The sequence below is a fragment of the Elgaria multicarinata genome, chromosome 3 (genome assembly GCF_023053635.1).
Source record: "Elgaria multicarinata webbii isolate HBS135686 ecotype San Diego chromosome 3, rElgMul1.1.pri, whole genome shotgun sequence".
Lineage (NCBI taxonomy): Eukaryota > Metazoa > Chordata > Lepidosauria > Squamata > Anguidae > Elgaria > Elgaria multicarinata.
In genome coordinates, this window is record NC_086173.1 from 54229450 (window position 1) to 54249308 (window position 19859).

The 19859-nt window shown below is 42.2% G+C and overlaps 1 protein-coding gene across 4 annotated transcripts; it reads left to right on the forward strand.

Moving 5' to 3' along the window:
* The first annotated feature begins 96 nt into the window (after window positions 1-96).
* On the forward strand, window positions 97-19026 carry AANAT (aralkylamine N-acetyltransferase). Of its 4 annotated transcripts, none has more exons than XM_063120343.1 (5): window positions 97-252; window positions 7525-7600; window positions 13468-13735; window positions 15519-15673; window positions 16561-19026. In XM_063120343.1, the coding sequence occupies exons 3-5, from the start codon at window positions 13579-13581 to the stop codon at window positions 16864-16866; spliced, it is 618 nt and encodes a 205-aa protein (XP_062976413.1). In that variant the 5' UTR covers window positions 97-252; window positions 7525-7600; window positions 13468-13578; the 3' UTR covers window positions 16867-19026. The 4 variants fall into 4 exon arrangements, with proteins under 4 accessions (XP_062976413.1, XP_062976414.1, XP_062976412.1 ...); XM_063120344.1 differs by lacking the exon at window positions 97-252 and adding an exon at window positions 1606-1737; XM_063120342.1 differs by lacking the exon at window positions 97-252 and having other exon boundaries at window positions 7476-7600.
* Window positions 19027-19859: the final 833 nt, after the last annotated feature.

The following is a 19859-nucleotide window of genomic DNA, read 5'->3' on the forward strand; positions in this document are numbered from 1 at the left end:
GGCCGCCCGGCCCACACAGCGTAGTCACCGTCCGGCAACGGGCGGGCCTGGAACGGAGAAGCCCCGCCTCTCGTCAAATAGCGGCCGCCGCTCAGCAAGAAGGGGAGGCGGGGCGAGCGCGGAGTACGCCGGTGGGCGGGTCAAGGCAAGGCCCCGACGCGGCGCCTGAGGGAGCGGAAGAGAGAGCGGGGAGTGAGGGAATCATCGAAGGGAAGGGAAGGGAGAAAATTGATTGAAGAAGGGCCAGGCCGGGTGAGAAAGGGAAGGAATGAGGAGAGGGGAACAGGAAAGCTCAAAGAGGAGAAAAGAAATGTTAGTTCCTGGCTGAGTTCGGACGACACGCTAATCAACCGCGGGGCGGTGGGGGAATAGGAACAAAATGGAAGTCAACCGTTGATTAGCGTGTCGTCCGAACTCAGCCACTGATTCCTGCCTTTCTGTCAAAGACTCGCCCTTGAGGTGGCTAACAATAAAATCCGGATTAAAAACAAAATCTTAATTAGAGCATAATATAAAACAAATAAATGAAAAGCACAATTATATAAAAAATGCAAAGAGCAGGAGAGGAATGTGATGGGAGCAGGAAAGCTCAAAGACAAGAAAATAAATTAATAATTTAATTGTTATCCTGCTTTTCTGCCAAAGAATGATGCTCAAGGTGACTAACAACAAAATCAGGATTAAAATCAAAATCTTAATTAGAGTGTAGCCTTAAACAAACAAATGAAAAGCACAATTAAAAATAAAGAGAGCAGGAGAGGAATGTAATGAGGGGAGATGGCAGCATGAATGTTCAAAGTGAAGGAAATAAATTATTATTAATTTAATTGTTATCCTGCCTTTTGGCCAAAGTATGGTGCTCAAGGCAGCTAATAAAATCTAGATTGAAAACAAAATATTAATTAAAACATAACATAAAACAAAAACACATTTTAAAACGCAATTAAAAAGTAGGAGAGGAAGGCGGGTGGGGAAGGAAGGAACCGTGGAGAAAGCAGTAGAAGTAAAATAAGATAACTGACCCCAAAGTAGCATATTATTATTATTATTCATTGCATTTGTATACCGCCCCATAGCTGAAGCTCTCTGGGCAGTTTACAGCATAGCTGAGATGAAGATAGAGGGAGTGGTTTGGGAGAGGGAGGCAGAAAGAAAGCAATGCCAAAGAATAAAATAGAAAGAGGAGGGGAAAGAAAAGAGAGGACCTCTGGTTCAGCCCAGTTGGATCGGATTGTTTGAATTTTAGATAATTTTGCTTGTCACAGTGTGGGCTGTATGTCTGAGGTCGCAAAACAACCTCAGAGAGGAGGGAAAGGGAGCAGTTCGAGGGGAGGGGACTAGAGAAGCGAGCCCTCCCCAGCCTCCTCTTCCCCTCCACAGAGCTCTAGGTAGAGGAGCAATAACACCTGTCTAGCAATAATGCAGAGAGTGAATAGAATGCGGCACTCTGCATAGGGTGCCCGTCTATTTCTGAATTTGGAGGCTGATGGGCATCCAGATAGGATTGTGCCCTTATTTAGTTCTGGTGTGTATTGGTCCTATTAATCTTATTCTTTTGCTTCTGTATTGTTGGCTTGCTGAAAGAAAGCAAAGGCGGAAGAAGTAAGGAGAGGCAGGAGGAGAAATATGATACACTAGGGTATGATACACAAGGGAATGGTGAAACGGGCAGAAGGAGAAAAAGAAAATGGGTAGACGAAGAGGCTGGCAAAAGAAGAGAAAAGGGCAAGAGAGATGGTGAGACTGGAGTTTACAAGGGTTGGGGGATTGAAGGGGTAGGGAGAGATCTGTTTGGATGAAGGGGGAGAAAACCCAGATATAGCAGGAGAGAACTATTTAGAGACTTTTGATAAAATCAAACCTAATTAGAGTCGACCCATTGAAATGAATGAGACAAATTAGACATGACTTAAATCTTCCTCATTTCTTTGGATTTTACCCTTGGAGGAAAGGAGGAGAGGAATTTCTTTACCTAATATGATTGAGCAAATTCTAATTGTGGTATTGCTTTTGGACCGGTGAAGGCCTTCAAGATCCTAGAAAGCTAATATGTGAATAGCCTGAGCATTGGAGCACCTTAATTTTTCTGGTACTGATCACTGCTGGTCTAGATGAAAACAAGTTGAGATGGAGTCCAATAGTAACATGGAAGTTCAGAAGCTGGGAGGTCAAAAAGGGTGTTGTTGGAATTTACATCTCTTACTATCATAGAATCATAGAATAGCAGAGTTGGAAGGGGCCTACAAGGCCATCTAGTCCAACCCCCTGCTCAATGCAGGAATCCACCCTAAAGCATCCCTGACAGATGGTTGTCCAGCTGCCTCTTGAATGCCTCTAGTGTGGAAGAGCCCACAACCTCCCTAGGTAACTGATTCCACTGTTGCACTGCTCTAACAGTCAGGAAGTTTTTCCTGATGTCCAGCCGGAATCTGGCTTCCTTTAACTTGAGCCTGTTATTCCGTGTCCTGCACTCTGGGAGGATCGAGAAGAGATCCTGGCCCTCCTCTGTGTGACAACCTTTTACGTATTTGAAGAGTGCTATCATGTCTCCCCTCCATCTTCTCTTCTCCAGGCTAAACATGCCCAGTTCTTTCAGTCTCTCTTCATAGGGCTTTGTTTCTAGACCCCTGATCATCACTAGTGGGGACCTAGTGCTAGTTCTGGTGAGGCAGGTTGATTTGAAAGGCTGGTGATTGCAGGATTGAAGAGGTTGTGTTGCAGCATAGTGGCCAGTGTGGCTCTGTTTACAGAAAAGAAAAAGGAAGGAATGAGATAACAGAGAGAACTTACATTAATAAATGTAAGAGCAGTGTGCTCATTTGACTGTGAAGTTCATCATTACCTTAATTGTAAAAACAAAACAAACAAAAATGAAAGTGAACTCAGTATCTGCCGAGTGCTTAGCAACCAAGACGGCCATAAAACATAAAAAAGCATGTTATTTTATGCAATGTATTGTTTTAAAGAGATTATTTTGTGAGATTTAATGGCCAGGCTTAAAATTTGGGCCCAGCAATACTGTAACAAACGCAGTAACAAGAACCGCCCAGAGGGCTTTGGCCATTGGGCAGTATAGAGATGTAATAATGTAAATGAAGAGTACAGTGTAGATGAGTAGCAGCAACTGAAGGCACTGCAGGGGGTATATATTAAGATATCCCACTCAGTCACTTTCTCAGTTAGGAAGACAACCCATGTGCCCTACATGGCAGTGCTATACCCAAGTCCACAGGCTATCTCTGAGGAAGAAGTATGGAGTTTCATGTTGCTAGGCTACGCAGGGCTCAGAAAATTCCCAGGCTAAAAGTTTATTGCAAGGTTCTGTAACAATCCATGCCCTCAAAAGATGATGTATGATGTCCTAAATGAAGATCTTACATTCATGTTAATGACATTTTTATGTACCTGTGAAAAGTATAAATAACCAGGGCTTGGGCTAGATATCCATTGGTGTGACTTACAATGAGGCAGTTACTTGTTTACCCCCATTTATTGTGCATATGGAGCTCCTTGCTAAGATCCTGCTCCTTTTCATCTGACCCAGATTTTGCAAACTCATGATGGCTAGGTTATCTCTAAAGGAGATAATTATTGAAAATTTGGTGCAAAGTGTGATAAATAACTCTTTTAAATTTTAAATAATGATTTGAAATTTTATCAGCATTTCACCACCTTTAAGATGCTTCCGCAAAATAATCAAGAGGGGAAACAATTGGAATAAGGGGTAAAATCCAAGTAAAGTCCTACTTAGAGTAGACCCATTAAAATTAATGGGACTTGTTAGATATGGCTAACTTAAGTCCCATTCATTTCAATGGGTCTACTCTAAGTAGGTCTTTAGTTGGATTCTACCCAAGAGGCTCCCCACACCTGCAAGTGGTCTCAGCAGAGTTGGACAAAACTGCTCTGAAATGTTAAGCAGATGTTGCTATTTAAAGCAGAACTGGTGTTCCTGAAACTGCATGTGAGTGAAGTATATCAAACTTGAACAGTATATACTTAGCTTGGGAAACACTCTTGCTCCATCTTGTGGACATTTTGTTTTCCAACTGGAAGTACTTAGCCCAATGATTATCTCTAATAATGAGGTAAAATGATTCATATTTACAGAGGAGAAAAGAGTGATGACGATAAGCAGCTATATTGCTGTGAAGTATAAGTGAGAAGTTCTTGGTTGCTTACGTTGCAGGAGGCATCAGAGGAATAGCATTTCATCATAAGTTCATCGCTTATTTTATTTATTACATTTATATTCCGCCTTTTTTCCTCTTGCAGGAAACTGAAGGCAGCTTAGATGGTCTTCTCTTTCTATTTTATGTTTACAGCAATCTTGTAGTTGTTGTGCTGTTCAAACTCCAGAGGTGACTGAAGGCACAATCCCACGAACCTGGAGTTATTAACCTTCTCCCTCTACAGCCCTAAGCTGCTATGAACTTATTTAAGATTAGTCATGAATTTCCTACATTATGAGCTCTATCAGATGAGCATTTTATTGCACACTCTACTGGGCACTCACAGATTTTTGTGGGTCCCTCATGATGTCATCTGCATCCCACGGGCCTCCCACCCTTTCTAGCCTTCTTTACCCAACAAAAAAACACCCCAGTAAGTCCAATTTACTTTTAAAGATGGAAGTTGCTGCTATCTCCTGCTATGACTCCTGCATTGAGCAGGGGGTTGGACTTGATGGCCTTATAGGCCCCTTCCAACTCTACTATTCTATGAAGCAGCGGGATCAAAACAGCCCACTGAATGGGCCACATGCAAGTTGTTTACTTCCTCTTTCAAAAGAGGAAATAATGAGGGACAAACACGTGGGCGGAGAAGTGACGCTAAGTAATTATGATTTCCCCCTGTGTGACACTATATTTAGCTTGGCCCTCAAGGCCTCTTTACTAACTGAATAATATATTTTCTTGCTATCTAAAGAGCCAGCCTAGGTCAAGAAGCCTTTCCCCTTGAGATTGGGCTCAGCTGTTTCTTCCAGAGTGCAAGAATGAGCAGCAGCAATTGCAGCTGGAGGGATATGGAAGTCATCAAGGGTGGTCAGATTCTGGAGGGTTTTGTTGCTGTGCTTTGTGTTTGGATAACCAAGTGAATGTTGGTTTAGGAATGGGGGATGATGGTGTTATGATCAGTAGTGTACAGGGGAGGTGGAGGTATGGCAGTCGGAGGCTGACAGCAGGCCAGGTAATGGGAAGGAATAGACAGCTTCAGGCTATTTTCACTTCTGTTCTGTGCTTTTGCTGGTCAGTGAATAGAAAATATCTTCCATCAATGACTTGATCCCGAACGTGGTGCATCTGCAGTTACTGCAGTAGTAAGGAAACAGGTTTCTCCTAGCAGGCTCCTAAGTTTTGCAAAAATATTTGCACTCCTGGATCCCACTTTTATTCTGGGGAAAGGAATGCTTAGGTATGAGCTACCTATACCTTAATGATGGCAAAGTGATGTAAATAAATGTAACTTTGTTTCCGCCCAATCTGCTTTCTTAAAAGTGTCAGCTTGACAGATTTCATTTTCCCCAATAGATGGCGCTCTCTGACAATACAGCTTTGAATCTAGATCAGGCAAAGTAAATTGTTGATCCAATATGTTAACACCATGTTTGCACGTTTGTGATGTAAGATCCAAACTGACACTGCAATAAATCTAGTAAAGTATAATCTATAAAGTTTAGAGACAGCTGCTCAAAGCACTCCAATATTTCTTGGAACAGCTTCATATATGAGATATTGAAAAAGGGGGTTCTCATTAGAAGCCTGCAGTCTTTTATTGCGACGTCTGAACACGGCTACTGACTTTTACAATCAACTGTGCAATTACAGTTTTCAGTCCAACTGCTCCTCTTACCTGATACCTATCCCTGCAAAATAATTGTCCCTACTCTGTCCTTATTTTTGTCTTTTGATGGACACATTCAAATGTTAGTGTGATTTGTAACACTGTGCTTTTCATGATTCTGCTCCATCCCCAAGGCCTCTCTCAATCAGGGGTGGTGAACTCATCTTGGGTGGGGGCCCAGAAGGCTCCCACCCTCTGTGAGCCGAATGACATGGGGGTGGTAAGCACCCATGGGTCCAGGGAAAACGCATACACAGTGATGCTACCCCCAACCAAAGTGCCAGGTGGAGGAACGCACCTCCAACCCATCCCTTGGTCAGGGCAACTTTGCCTGCTCTGTGTCTTCCTCCCCCATTGGGGAGGATGCAGGGCAAGCGAAGAACATAGCACACTGTGCGCCCTTCCAATTGGGTGTGCTAAGGAGAATCCCTGCAGTTATTTCTATTCAGTGATCAGATATGACAATGGGGATTCCTATTAGCATGCCGGGGTGGGTGGGGAGTGGCACTCAGGGAATCTCACTGTATGTTATCTCATTGATGGGAGATAATAACAGGATTTTCTCTCCCTGTTAGTCTCTGGGGAGTGGGGGTTTGAGGAGAGAGCCAGAGATTCACCATCCCTACTCTATAAGTTAATTCTGACTGGATGAATTATTTCTCTCTAATGCAAGTGTAGTGCACATGTATGTGCGACTAGATTATGGAAATGCATATATATATATTTATTTTTAAAACTGAAAAATGAGTTGGAGGGGGAGGCATACAAAGCAATCCTCAAAGTGATCATTGGTATAAGAATTGGGGTGTTCAAGCATGCCCCTATGTTTTAACTCTGTAATGTATAATTTCATAGTTCCTGCAAAATCCATAAAAACTAATTTTTCAGTTAAAAAAGAAAAGTAGAAATGACCCTTGTGGTTATAGGGGACACTACTAAATGTAACCCTCTAAAGCTTAAGCTTGCCATGCCCCCAATAAGGTTCTGAGGACCTTTATGTTCTCAGCTCTGCTCCAGGTTCTCTCCTTTGTACTGCCTGCCGGCCTTCTGTGCATTTTAGCCCTTGTTTGCTGAGCTGCGAACTGAGTTGCAACAGAGTTTAATAAGTATATGTATATGTATTTCCATAATCTATTTACATGCGTTTTGGCCACAACATTTGGAATAGAGTTTTATTAAACTATTCCAAAATATAGCTGCTGGGCCATTTGCTAATGTAATGGGTCAAGAGCAAATCCAGGCAAGCAGTTGCATTTATAGTTATATTGAGTGTGTCACATTCACTTTCAAGCAAGATATGACATTTCAGAGTTATAGCAAGGGCATGCAGAATATTTTTTTCACCTATTTTCTGCCAGCGCTTTTTGGTTGGCTGTTCACCTGTGGCTCGTATGATGCCCTTCGTAACTAGCAATCAGCTAAAGCACTTTATCCCTTAGCAGAAAATCATGCCAAGAAAGTAAGCTTGCTAGGATCCTTTTGTTGCCATGTCACTTTGAAGCCCTTTGCAATTCTCTGTCTCATGAGGGTTTAGAAATGTCTTAAGAGTATCATCACGTGCTTTATAAATAATAAAATATATATCTATATATAAGCTGGAGTTCCCTAAGTCTCTGCAGAGTAGAAGCTGGAAACGCATCAATGTTCACTGCAGTCTTCTTTCTCCTCTCTTCTTTCTAGCAGTGACTCTGCAAAGTCTACAGTTTACTATCTAAGGGAACCACAGTCAGAATCCTTAAAGAAAATTTAATGCAAGGTAAGAGCCTGTATGTTTGCACTAATTTCTACGATGCTGACTTCTAAAATTGGGCAAAGTCACAATCAGAAAGCAAATGTACATTTTTTCCTGAAATATATACTGCAGTGGAGACTGTTTTTATAGAATGGCTGTTACATAAATTTTCACATCATTGAGTAGAACGATAGGGTAACTTGAGGGCAAGGTTCCTTCCACATTTCTGTGCTGTACTTGTGTTGCAAATCTGGAAAATGAGTTTGTATGTTTTAGGAACATCCTCAGGTTAGCCAGTGAGAAACTAATTCTGAGTAAGAGGGTTTAGATAGCAGTATTAATAAAATATATTGTCTTGCTTTTAACATTTACCATTGGGTTAACTAATACAAATGTTACATTAGCTCACAGAAAATGAAGATTTCAGTTTATCCAGCATGGAAAAATAACTTGCAATCCAAAACCACATTTTCTGATATAAGATATCTATCCTGTTCGGACGACATGCTAAGCCACGGTGGTTAAGCATTTTGAGCTAAATGTTATGGCTTAGTGAGTCATGTGAACCATTCCTAACCATGGTAGCCATATAACCATGGTTTAAACACGCTCACTAACCATTTGCTGCAAAAGGGTTGCCGTGCCTAACCATGGCTTAGCATGTTGTTTGAACAGGCCCATCATGTGGTTCCACTATTGCCCCTTCCCCCGCTACACACACCAGTGTAATTATTTTAAAACAGTGATTAATGAATGAATCTTTGTTTATTAATGGTTTCAGCCTTTGCGGGGGGGGGGGGGGAGGGGAAAAGAAAATATGAAAGCATTCTCAGAGCTCAAATTGTGGCTAGTGACCAGAAACCTTCCTTATATTTTCCAGTAGAACTAAGTGAGTAATTCCAATGCAAATAATCAGTTTGCAATTCTGGAGCTGGAATTTCATGACAAGGCTTACTGCAGCAGTTCTGTGCATGGATGTATGAATGTGAACATCTGTCTCTATAAACGAATAGAATCTTCTAGGGCATGATTATGAGTGAAAGATGTCCAGTTACATGGTGTTACGCATGGAGTTGACTTGAAAGACGGTTATATATAAAGTCAGGGACAGCCTGTTCTTTCTATTTGTGCCTTGGACTCAAGTCTTTACATGAATCCCTTCCCTTTATGTGGAAAGAGCATTTAGATCCATTGGCTAAGAACTACATTTATCCTGGATGCTGTATTACTGCAGCCTGACTTTTCTATTATTTATTATTTTCCAAAAATGCTGTGTGAACAAATAATTCTGCCTCCAGTAGTGCATTCTGCACTTCCATGGATTGCAGCATTCACTTAGCCCTTCAAGGAGGACGAGGAGGATCAGTAAATCTTACCATAGATCTGTAGCCTATGAATTCCAAAGTTCTACTGGGCCTCCAGTGCTACATGGGAAAATCCTAAGCATTGTCTATAAATCTTTGCTAAAATTAAATTCAAATTTAAACACAATGGAATGGATCCAGATTTAGTTGTTCTTAAATCCGGGTCCAACCCCCTGCATTTGAAATTTGGAAAATTTAAAGACTCAAAAATACTGTCATTCAGCAGTGAAATACGCCCACATTGAGGTTCTGCATCTGATGCTTGATAGAAAGTCTCAAACTTTGTCACTCCAAATTTTTACAAAATTTCATATGGCAGCCTAAATAAGGTTTCATCTACACTGCACACCTGTGCTCCACCACTCTGTTGTTTTCAGATTGCAGTGTCCAAAACTAGCACCTTTTGCCAAGAGAATGCAACCATACATGTAGGCATGATAACCCACCAAGTCAGTTCACAGCTCAGAAAGTACGAATGTTATGCAATAAGGCTGCATGTAAAGGAAGTCTTGAGCCAACCCAAACTGGGCAGATTTGAGCCTCAGATATGAGCAAGTTTGGAGTCTTCTGTGTTTGTGTTCCCCTGTCCTGTTGACTGCCATTTTGCGTCTGGGGTTAATGCACAACAGCCATGTACGGGAATAGTGGCAATAAACTAGTGACCACCAGGAATTTGTCCCTAGAGTTCTGGTGGGGCAGGTGGCACTTAAGAATTGTGTGTACAGAACACTTGTCACGTCTAAGCGTTAACCTCAGGGACCTGTAATAATTAATGGTCTAAGCTCCTTCAACTGATCTGTCCCTCAGTTCCCTTTCACTCTGCAAAGCACGCTGAGAAACAGCACATTCAGAAATAACACTTCGAGCACACGCACGTATATTGCATCCTCATTGTTCCCAGGGTGTTTGGGAGTTTTCACCTCCGCAATGAAGCCACGTCCAAAAACGTGGACACTCATATGGGTTAAAGAGTACAAATCCTTGTAATCACTGGAAATGGCTTTGTGTTGTTAATCAAATGGTACAGCCCCATTCTTTTCAATGTACCACATTTGGTACTGCATTTATTTTTCTGGCTTTTTTTCAGGTCCTATTAGCCACTAGTCAGCCTGTAATTAAATAGTCAAGTGGACACCTGTTAAACCAGTGATAGACAACCTGGTGCCCTCCACATGTTTTGTACTACAACTCCCATCAGTGCCAGGCAGCCAGGCCAATGGGAGTAGTAGTCTGAAACATGGAAGGTCACTAGATTACCTATCCCTTTTCTTTTCCAATGCTGCCTCTGATGCCTGATAGCAAAACTCAGATTTTGCCACCCATAGCCAGATTTGTGTAAAATTCCTTGAAGGAGCCTAATAACAGATTTAGAGTTTGAGCTTGGGTCTGGCACTGTATCACATTGCAGGCCCCAGACCTAGCAGCTTTTGCTCTGAATTGACACGAAATAAGTCATGCATACCTCTAAGTTTACAGCTGAGAAAGCACTGGGTCTGTATTGGTTGCCCGAAATAGGCAATGTGAATAAATCATAATGCGTATGGCATGAGCCTAATTTGGCTGTTGATTTTATGTAGATTTTATAGCTCAGGAGACATTTGGTCAAGCCCATACAATCCATTCTGTGTAGAATATATTATTAATATGTCTCAGGGAGTATGGCTATTGATTTAATTAAAAAGAAGTGGGCCCAAATTGTACACATATGAGATTCATGTCTAGGAAGAGCCTACATTTGCTACATAAAAATCTTAGGCCATAGCTAGACCTAAGGGTTATCCCTGGATCGTCCAGGGGTCAAACCTGTTCATCTAAGTGACACACAGGGCAGTGCTCAGGCAGGGGCGAACCCTGGATGATCCCAGGATAAACTTTAGGTCTAGCTGTGGCATTAGCTACTCTGTATAGTTTGTTGAGCTCTCATGATTTAGAACAGCCTTCCCCAACTTGGTGCCTTCCTGATACTTCGGACTACAATTCTCTGCATTCCTGATCATTGGCCATGCAGGCTGGGGCTGGAGGGAGCTAAAACATTTGGAGGGCAACAGGTTGGTGAAGGCTGGTTTTGGAGAAGGGATAACACTCTAAAATTAAGGGACATCTATCCTAAGAAAGCCCCATCTATGATATTGTCTAGTTGAGTTGTCTTAGGAGGAACATATTTTACTGTTAAAGGTGGCCTAAAATAATTTTAAATAAAATTAAATGTGTGGATCATTGTGGTGGTGTGGCAGAAGAGCCTTGTGGAAGGGTAGTCTGTTAGAAAATATTTGACCTCATCCTTGACCTTCTCCAGCAAATATTATGAGTATGTTAGAAGGTAGAGTGTTGCCCATGGGAAGTTCCTATATTTTTTAATGGACTTTGTGCTTTACTGTGGAATTGAAAGCACAGGACATGTGAAAACCGTCCATGATGGGTCTCCTATTTACCCTTTGTTCAAAAATGAGTGCCAGTAGGATAACTCCCTACCCCTGGTCTCACTTAGATATATTTGGGAAGGCCTGGTGTTTTCTTGACCGAGGGGAGTTGACTACATTGATACTTGAAAATGTCTGTGTAACAAGTAATGGAGAGCCAGCGAGGATGTCCAGTATCCAATTCAGAATTTTCTTTTCATTCCAACGCACCAGAATCAGCTATACAAATGGAAGGGCAATTATCAATCCCCCCGTTATCATCTTCAGAATTTAGAAGTGGTTGGTTTGGGTTTTAGCATTCAAGGTAGGAGGAAATACCTGTGTGGTTCATATGCACATATTTTCAGATCCATTTTATGCTGGAGAATTGTTTGTAGCCGTCCTCGGTAAAGTTGTATGCTGAAAATATTTATCTACAAGTTTAACTTTGCCAATGAATGCCACTAGTCAGTCTGTTCCAATAGATAAACTGAAATATAATGGGCTCATAATGAGAAAATGTATGGTAAGTGAAAACTGCTATTTATACAACCGCATAATAATAGTGAGAATAATATAACAACACATAGTAAGTATATCATGCTTTTCCTAAGTGTTAAGACACTTCACATACATTTAAAATATTCATTAGATTTATACTTAATGACGATTTGGTGGGCTCCCATCAGGTCATACCTACTTAGTTTATGCAACACTGAAGTATCAGATGTTCACATATATTGGCTTAGTTGTCCTGTAAACAGCCCTTTAAGGTCTCCATACTAGTGGGTTCGGGAAAGGGAATGATGGGGCAACTCAGAGATAATGACATACCTAATGGCAAACTAGACATTGTTACACACATTTGTATATAAAGCCCAAGTCTTGTGTGTGTGTTTTAATGAAGGAGAGAGCACCACATCTCAGATGTCTGTGCAAGATTCTGAATGTCAAACAGGCCACACATTATCACTGAATAACTTACCCAGGCAGAAACTTGTTTCCCAGTTTTAAAGATAATTTATAATCTTAGAGGTGCATGAGCTAGATAAGATCATAAGACACACACCCCACACACTAAATCAGGCTAGGGTCCTGCTATCCCTAGTCCAGCATCCTGTTTTCCCCAGTGCCCAGCCAGATGCCTCTTGGAAGCCCATTTGCAGGTCATGAAAATAACAGCCCTCCTTCGTTGTTTGCCCTTGCTATTTAGAACATGGAGGTTACATATAGCAAGAATGGCTAATAGCCATTGATAGACCTGTGGGCTCCCTTGATGATCTTATCTAACTGGTAAGAGGCTATCCAAAATGAAGATACTTTGTGTGTGCACATAGACACAGAAAATGGTCAGCTTTGGGGGTAGTAGCCAGGGAATGTCTTGACCTTTTAGCTGGCTGTTTTTGCCATGGGCTAAGGGTTTGGCTGCAGCATTGTTTCTGCAGCAATACCTGGTTAATTTGTTCCTTTACCAAGAAGATCATCCACAACTTTTAAAATTACTCTCCAGGTTATCTTTGATCCCACAATTGGTTTCTTCTTGCTTCTCCGAAAAGAAAATGACTCTGGTCCCTATGTCATTTGGTTTGGCTGGTTAATGAACGATTAAAGGAAAGCTTTCCAGAAGGCAGAAGATTGGTTTGATAGTATTAAGAGTCTAATTCGGAGGGGGGGGGACCCAGCATGCTCTTCCTGATGCTGAGTTCCCTCTTATGTCACTGCTATTGGAAAGACCCAGCACCTAGTAGGAGACAATCTGTCTCTGTCAGGATTAGATCCTAAGAGTGCTTTTGAGTCATCCGATCCAGCTTTTGGGTGACCTCAGAGTAACCATCCTTCCACAGCTCACGTCAGTGTATTAACCCTGCCTGTTTTGCCACTTAACCCTGTCGGCATGTCCCCAGGCTATAAAAGCCATTTCTGGTTCCTTTCCCCTGTCATTACTGCTCTAATGCACTGCATGTGGGGGTTTGCTGGAGTTTGCTTTTGTGAGCTGGGCAATAACAAGGACCCACCTCGACCTTCATTTCCGCAGTGGTGATGATGATGAAGATGCTAGAAGTCACGCCAGATTCCTGGCATGTATATATAAAGAGATGCAAACAATCTAATCCAATGTGCTGTGCAGGTATTTTCATCTGCTGGCGGATTGGGCTGGAGGCGGCTGACTGAAATAGCGACGTGCTGATTCCAAAAGGAGGAGAAGCATTTACGGAAGACACAGAAATAAACAAAGAGGATGTCCGTGATCAGTGCTCTGCCATTTCTCAAACCCATTCACCTCCGACCTCCACGAAGCTCCCCTGCACGCCAACGTCGGCACACTCTTCCTGCCAGCGAGTTCAGGTGCCTGACTCCTGAGGATGCCATCAGCGTGTTTGAAATTGAGCGAGAAGGTAAGACCCCACCTCGTCCACCTCCTATGTTTTCTTAACTATCCTTAACCTCATCCCCAAAAGAAAGGTGCTTCCATACTTTAGAAGCACTGCATTACTGGGTGCTTTTATTAAGTGGAATAGAAAAGAAAAATATAAAAGAATGATTTGGAAAAGAGGTCTTCTCTCATCAAATGTGTCAATCAATACAACTGTATCAAAAACTGCAGCCAGCCTGTTTACAACTTAATTTAAAAAAAATCCTAGGAAGAGAGGGCTAGAATTTCATCTTTCTTGCAATTTTCTTCCCAAGTATATCAATCATGTATATCACATTATTAAAATAAACCCGATACAGCCTATGGTCTCAAATGCCAAGAGGTCAAGGTAGTCAGTAGAAGATTGGGAGCAGGGAGAAAGTGAAAATAGATGTGTACCATGAGGTACAGTTGAGCCATGTTTTTAGCCTTTCAAGTGAACGAAGAATAATGGAGGGAGAATTCATTGAAGAACTGAAGAAACCATAATGCAAAAGATCAGTTCGAAGCATTAGGGAAGCTGAGTCTTGATGCAAGTGGGTAGGATTTAGCCACACTCTTTACATGTGTAAAGTTTTTGTGCTGGGATCATATAAATTCGGGTTTTTCCACATCTGAATTTCAGTGGTGAAGTCAGGTATTTTCACTTCTATATGGACGATAAAACAAATTTTGCCCCACACAATTGAGATTTGCAGCCAAATCTGAACATTCTTGAAACAAATATTAATGAAGGGAAATAAATGTATTCTAACTATTGTGTACTGAGCCCTGATCAGAGTGACTGAGAATATCCAAAGGCAATGGCCCCAAATTAAACCATGTAGTGTACTTGCTAGCATCAGAGATAAGAGAGTGATCCCACTTATGATTGGGTCAGCTCTTCCTGCAATGGAAAGTTTCAGGGAAGCAGTGGTGCTTCAAATTTATATGAGGTTTGATGTCATGCTGGTCCCAGGCAGTGGGGCAGAAATATAGGGTGGTGCCCTTCTGTCTAACAATTTTCTCTTGGTACCTACTTCCTCAAAAGAGAACAGGCTGTTGATAGTTGCAGTCTGATGAGTGTGTGTGTGTGTGTGTGTGTGTGTGTGTGTGCAATGAAGTACAATCACAATTGACTTCCTCACCCTCCCACCCCTGTTGTCAAAAAGATGATACGCCACATTGCAAGCTGTTTTTCAAATTTAGGAGTTTTAAAAAGTTTGTTCGTGCGATATGGGGCACTGCCATTCAACAACAAGTCCAATTAGGAAGTCTTCTTCGGCTAGTTTAATATTTCAGTCACTTATGATTTGATCTATATTTCCTCTGCATTTGAAATGTTAAGTGTTTTGTGATTTAGTCCATTATTTACCGGAAGTATGTAAATTTCCCCTTAATGGTAGGTATTTGCTATATGTAACTGAGAATTAACTACGTACCTTTCTGCTCTGCCTGATGAAGAATTCTAAAGTTGAACCTTTGCATAGCTTTTACAGTACTACAAAGACAAAAAAAAACATGATGCAATGAAAAAAATTCACCCAGAGATTTTATCATAAGTGGGAAGGATTAATTTCCATCCACCCACCCTCACACACGCAAATCCCAGCCTTCATATCTGGAAAGAGGAAGAAAGCAAATTCTGAAAATCCACCAGATTCAGGATTCCAGATCCAACCTCCCACTGAGTTTTACGTCTTTGTTCTAAGGAGAGGTCAAGTGCCTTCCCAGCCTCCAGGAATTTGTAGCAGCACATTAACTCCTATGTCTGTTGTCCTGTACAGCCTTTATTTCGGTGTCGGGAGACTGCCCCCTCCACTTAGATGAGATTCGCCACTTCCTGAACCTGTGTCCTGAGCTGTCACTTGGCTGGTTTGAAGAAGGCCGTCTAGTTGCTTTCATTATTGGCTCTCTGTGGGATCAGGAAAGACTCAGCCAGGTAAGAAACAGAATCCTTTTAAATACATCTCTTTCCCATTTTATAATTGACTGGGACATGATGTAACCCAGCATAAACACACAGCATCTGCTAACCCTAATGTGAGATACATAAGTCTTAGGAGCTGTGCTTCTGCTCCCTGTGTGTTTTGGATGAATCGGTTGCTATCAGCCCACCATATTTTTAAGCCCTCTGCTCCACACTATAAAACTCCGTCACCCAGCTGGTGAAGATGCTACCTTACTATATGCGTCATGGGGAGCCCAACTGAATGATGGACTCCCACTACATTTTTTTAATTAACTAGCAGCATCTGCGTTAAATACCAACATGGGCAATAGAGGGAGTTCCAGTTCCCTCTCAGCAGTTTTGGTAGAGAGAGAAGATGCCAGGCGTCCCAACTTTCCCATACACCATAGAGAGGAGTTTTTGGTTGTTGGAGTTAGATGAGCAGCTAACTCAGACATTACGTTTTTGCAGACATGAGCTATTACTGTACCACATAAAATGTATTGTATGAATAAGTAATCACATGATTGCTTGAGAGTCGTGTGATCTTGGCTCCTGGGATTGACTGCCCAGGAGTTTTGTAGTGGAACTGTTTCTGGACAGATGGATTCTTGGTCTGATTCAATATAAGGCAAGGGGTTTCCTTGTATGTTAACATAGTGAAAAAATATTGGAAGGGCTGCATAAGCAATATTTCAACTCTGTCCCTTCAGGAGATTTGTTCCAGTGGAACTAGGGAACTTACCAATTTATGCCAGCCAGAAATCATTTTTATATTGAAGACAGGGTTGTTGCTTGCCTATTTTAAATAGTGGAGTCAGCTTGCCAGTAGGTGGAACCAAATGTCTAATAGAGATGGTTATTCCTTTTCTTGGCAGGAGGCTCTGACCCTGCACAAGCCCCATGGCTCCACAGTCCACATCCATGTTTTGGCAGTGCACCGCACCTTCCGCCAACAAGGCAAAGGCTTCATCTTGATGTGGCGATATCTACAATACCTGTGCTGCCTGCCCTACGTGCGTCGAGCCACACTGATGTGTGAGGACTTCCTCATCCCTTTTTACTCCAAGTGTGGCTTCAAGGAGCTAGGCCCCTGCGAGATCACCGTGGGCTCACTGAATTTCATTGAGATGAACTATGATGTTCGCGGCCATGCCTTTATGCGCAGGAACAGTGGCTGCTGAGATCATGCTTCCCCTTCCCATTAATGTCCAGCTGTTGATCTTGCTGGCTGGCCAAGCTGTTTGCAAGTTACTCCCAAGGCTTCAGATGGGACCTACCAGTGGCTCAGGGGAGTCCTTTGGGTGGGGCCACCAAGTTTTGTGTATTGGGATAAGGCAAGTGGTGGGTCAGGCAAGTATGCCCACACAGATTAGAAAGGTGTAACTGAAGGATCCCATTCTTAAGAAGTTTGGGATCCCCTGCTATGTGCAGAGATAAGCTGCTCCTACCATTTCTGCCAGGCAGCAAAACTCCTAAGGCCTAGCATTCGCTATCTACCCACACAGCTGCCTTTAAAACTGGTAGCTAAACCTCGGCCCAGTTTTCCTCTCACTTGTGTCTTATCTGGTATTGCAATGTTGAATAGATGGGGAACAAAAGGCAGTAGCACCCCAATCAATCCCCCATTCCCTCAATTTAAATATGGAGGTGGCAAATGGGTGAAGATAGAGACACGAAGCTTATTGTTATCAGGAAGGAGCACCCTATGTGGTTTGCTGCAGATGGTGTGCTGGGGTTTCTGCAAGGAAGAATTTGGCCATTTTCACAACTTCATAATAGGTAGCCACGGATTGTCCACTTTCATGGCATTGGTTACTATTCGCCATAAAATTGCACAAAAGAATAACTGTCTTAGAAGATCTGCATCTATTATAGTCAAGCCAGTATATCTGCATAAATAGGCAACTGTTTGCAGAAATCCAGCATTTGATTTTGAAAAATGTGGCTGATTTCTTGCTTTCTTGGCTTTAGGCCACCCTTTGGGATTAATAGGGCAATTAGGAAAATATTGCCTGAGAAGAATAACTTAATTAGGTCCTCCATTTCTGGGAATTACTTACTTGGCCTTGGGAAAGGAGCATGCTCTGATAAAATTACTGTCTTCTTGCTGTGTCCAGAAATACTCTCCATGCCTTCTCATGCTAGTTGCTCTCTTGTGCTGAAATGTGTGCAATCTGTAAATAAATATTGCCCATGTGGTAAAAAGACACAGCAGGCTTCCTAGCCGGTTTTATGCCCAGGTAATAATTCCAAAAGTTAAAAATCCGGTCCCTGCTTACAAGAGGCATCCTCCATTTGCTTGCTTTATTTTAAACTGCTCTACTTCTCCCTCACTGGTTTTGACAAAAGCTATCACAAAGCAGAATTTTGGATGTTCAAAAGCAGCAGAAGGGAAGGGCAACGTGTACTGCCTGGCCAGCATTGCTACTAGGAAGAGAGGGAGCCATCAAATTTGAGTCTATGCGAATTCTCTCATATCACTTGAATGCTCACGGGTTTGGCATGCAGTGGTTCACTGTTGAGGCAAACCCCTGAGGTTTTGTGGGATCTCATTGCCCTGGCTGGAAGAGGATACTGTGTGCGCACTATTGAAATCATTGGTGGTGGGAGAGCATGACATGTTTCTGTGCATGTGATCCAGTCAATCAAAGAGAACAGCACAAACTGGATAGTGGGGCCCTTTTACTAGGGCCAGCTGCTAGCATCTGATATGCTTCTTGTCCTGCTTTGGATTCTTGGAGAGCAGGTAGGAACTTGCCAAGCTTTCTGGAAGGAATATTTCCACTGAAAGACAACCCAAAATACCAAACAACTCCACATATCCTCAGTGATTGTGTTTGTTGTAACTGCAACAATAAATTATTTGATCTAAAAAAAAAGAATAATCTAGTCATGATAAGTTGTAGGTATGTTGGTCTTTTCTTGTGCTAGCTAACCTACATGCTGCTGCAGTGGAAATAAAAATGGAGAAAGGAGGAAGTTAGACATACCAGATGGCTTGCTTGTAAGAATGTCTTCCTAGTGCTTAGAGAAAGGGGCCTCTTTGTTTTAATAACTCTGGGGTTGGGAAAAGGCAGTGCAATCTTATATGTATCCACTCAGAAATCAGTCCCATTGAGTTCCCTGGAAAGTGTCCATAGGATTGTAGTCTTAATGAAGTATAATCTTGTCACAAGGCTCTGTTAATTGTAATTCAAATGGTACACTATCTTGGTGTGAACAGGCAAATATTTATAGCTCCTGCTACTGAAACATGGGAAAGCACCACTCTCCATGAACAAATCTTTATGCCATTTTCATGTCTTTTGCCAAGTCAATAAATAAATGTGTTTTTCTACTGAGTTCTTGCTTTTATTACTCCTTCCTTCACTCCCCGCCTCTGCATTATGTCATTAAATCAGATAGTGACAGTCTTTGGGAAGCTATTTTGCACAGGCATGGGCAGGTTTAGACTTTGAGGGGAGGAGGAGAGAAAGGATTCCAGAAACTAAATTTCTCATGCACTTCTCACCTGAAGTTACATGTTCAGAGTAGTATAGTATTAGGCTGCAAGGGCAGGGGGTTATGCTACTTGGAAAATCACTGGTGAGATGTGAGCAATATACATAGGATAGCACTCTTCCAGCATTCACTGCATTGCACAGGACACTTGGGGCTGGATCCAGAATTTTTGTTCTGCCTCTCCTCCCCATGCCTCCTCTGCAGGGTCCTCTACCCCACCCCCCCGCTTCAAGCAGATTTGGAAATATGTGGGGGTTTGCAGCAGGAAGAAGAGGTCACGGACATCCCATTTCGCAAGCAGTATCCTTGTGGAACAATGATTCTGGAACCAGCCCTTGAATGGCAACTGTTGTGCCAGGATGCCGTTCTTGTGAACACATGTAAGTCTAGAGTCTGCAAAGGATTAAACACTGCAGTATAGCTCAAAGAATTCCAAAAGAAAATAGGAGACTTTAAACTGCTGCACATAATAACATTTATTTCTTACCCGCCTCTCCACTTGGATCAAGGCGGGGAAACAACAATGAATATAAAACATTGTTGGGAGGTAATTAAAATGAATAGTAGACATTTGGAATTAGCACTACGGTACCAAAGGCCAGGGGGGAGGGGAGAGTCAAGAGTTCAATTTTGAGAAGAGGTATGATATTAAAATGGAAGTCAGGACAAATTG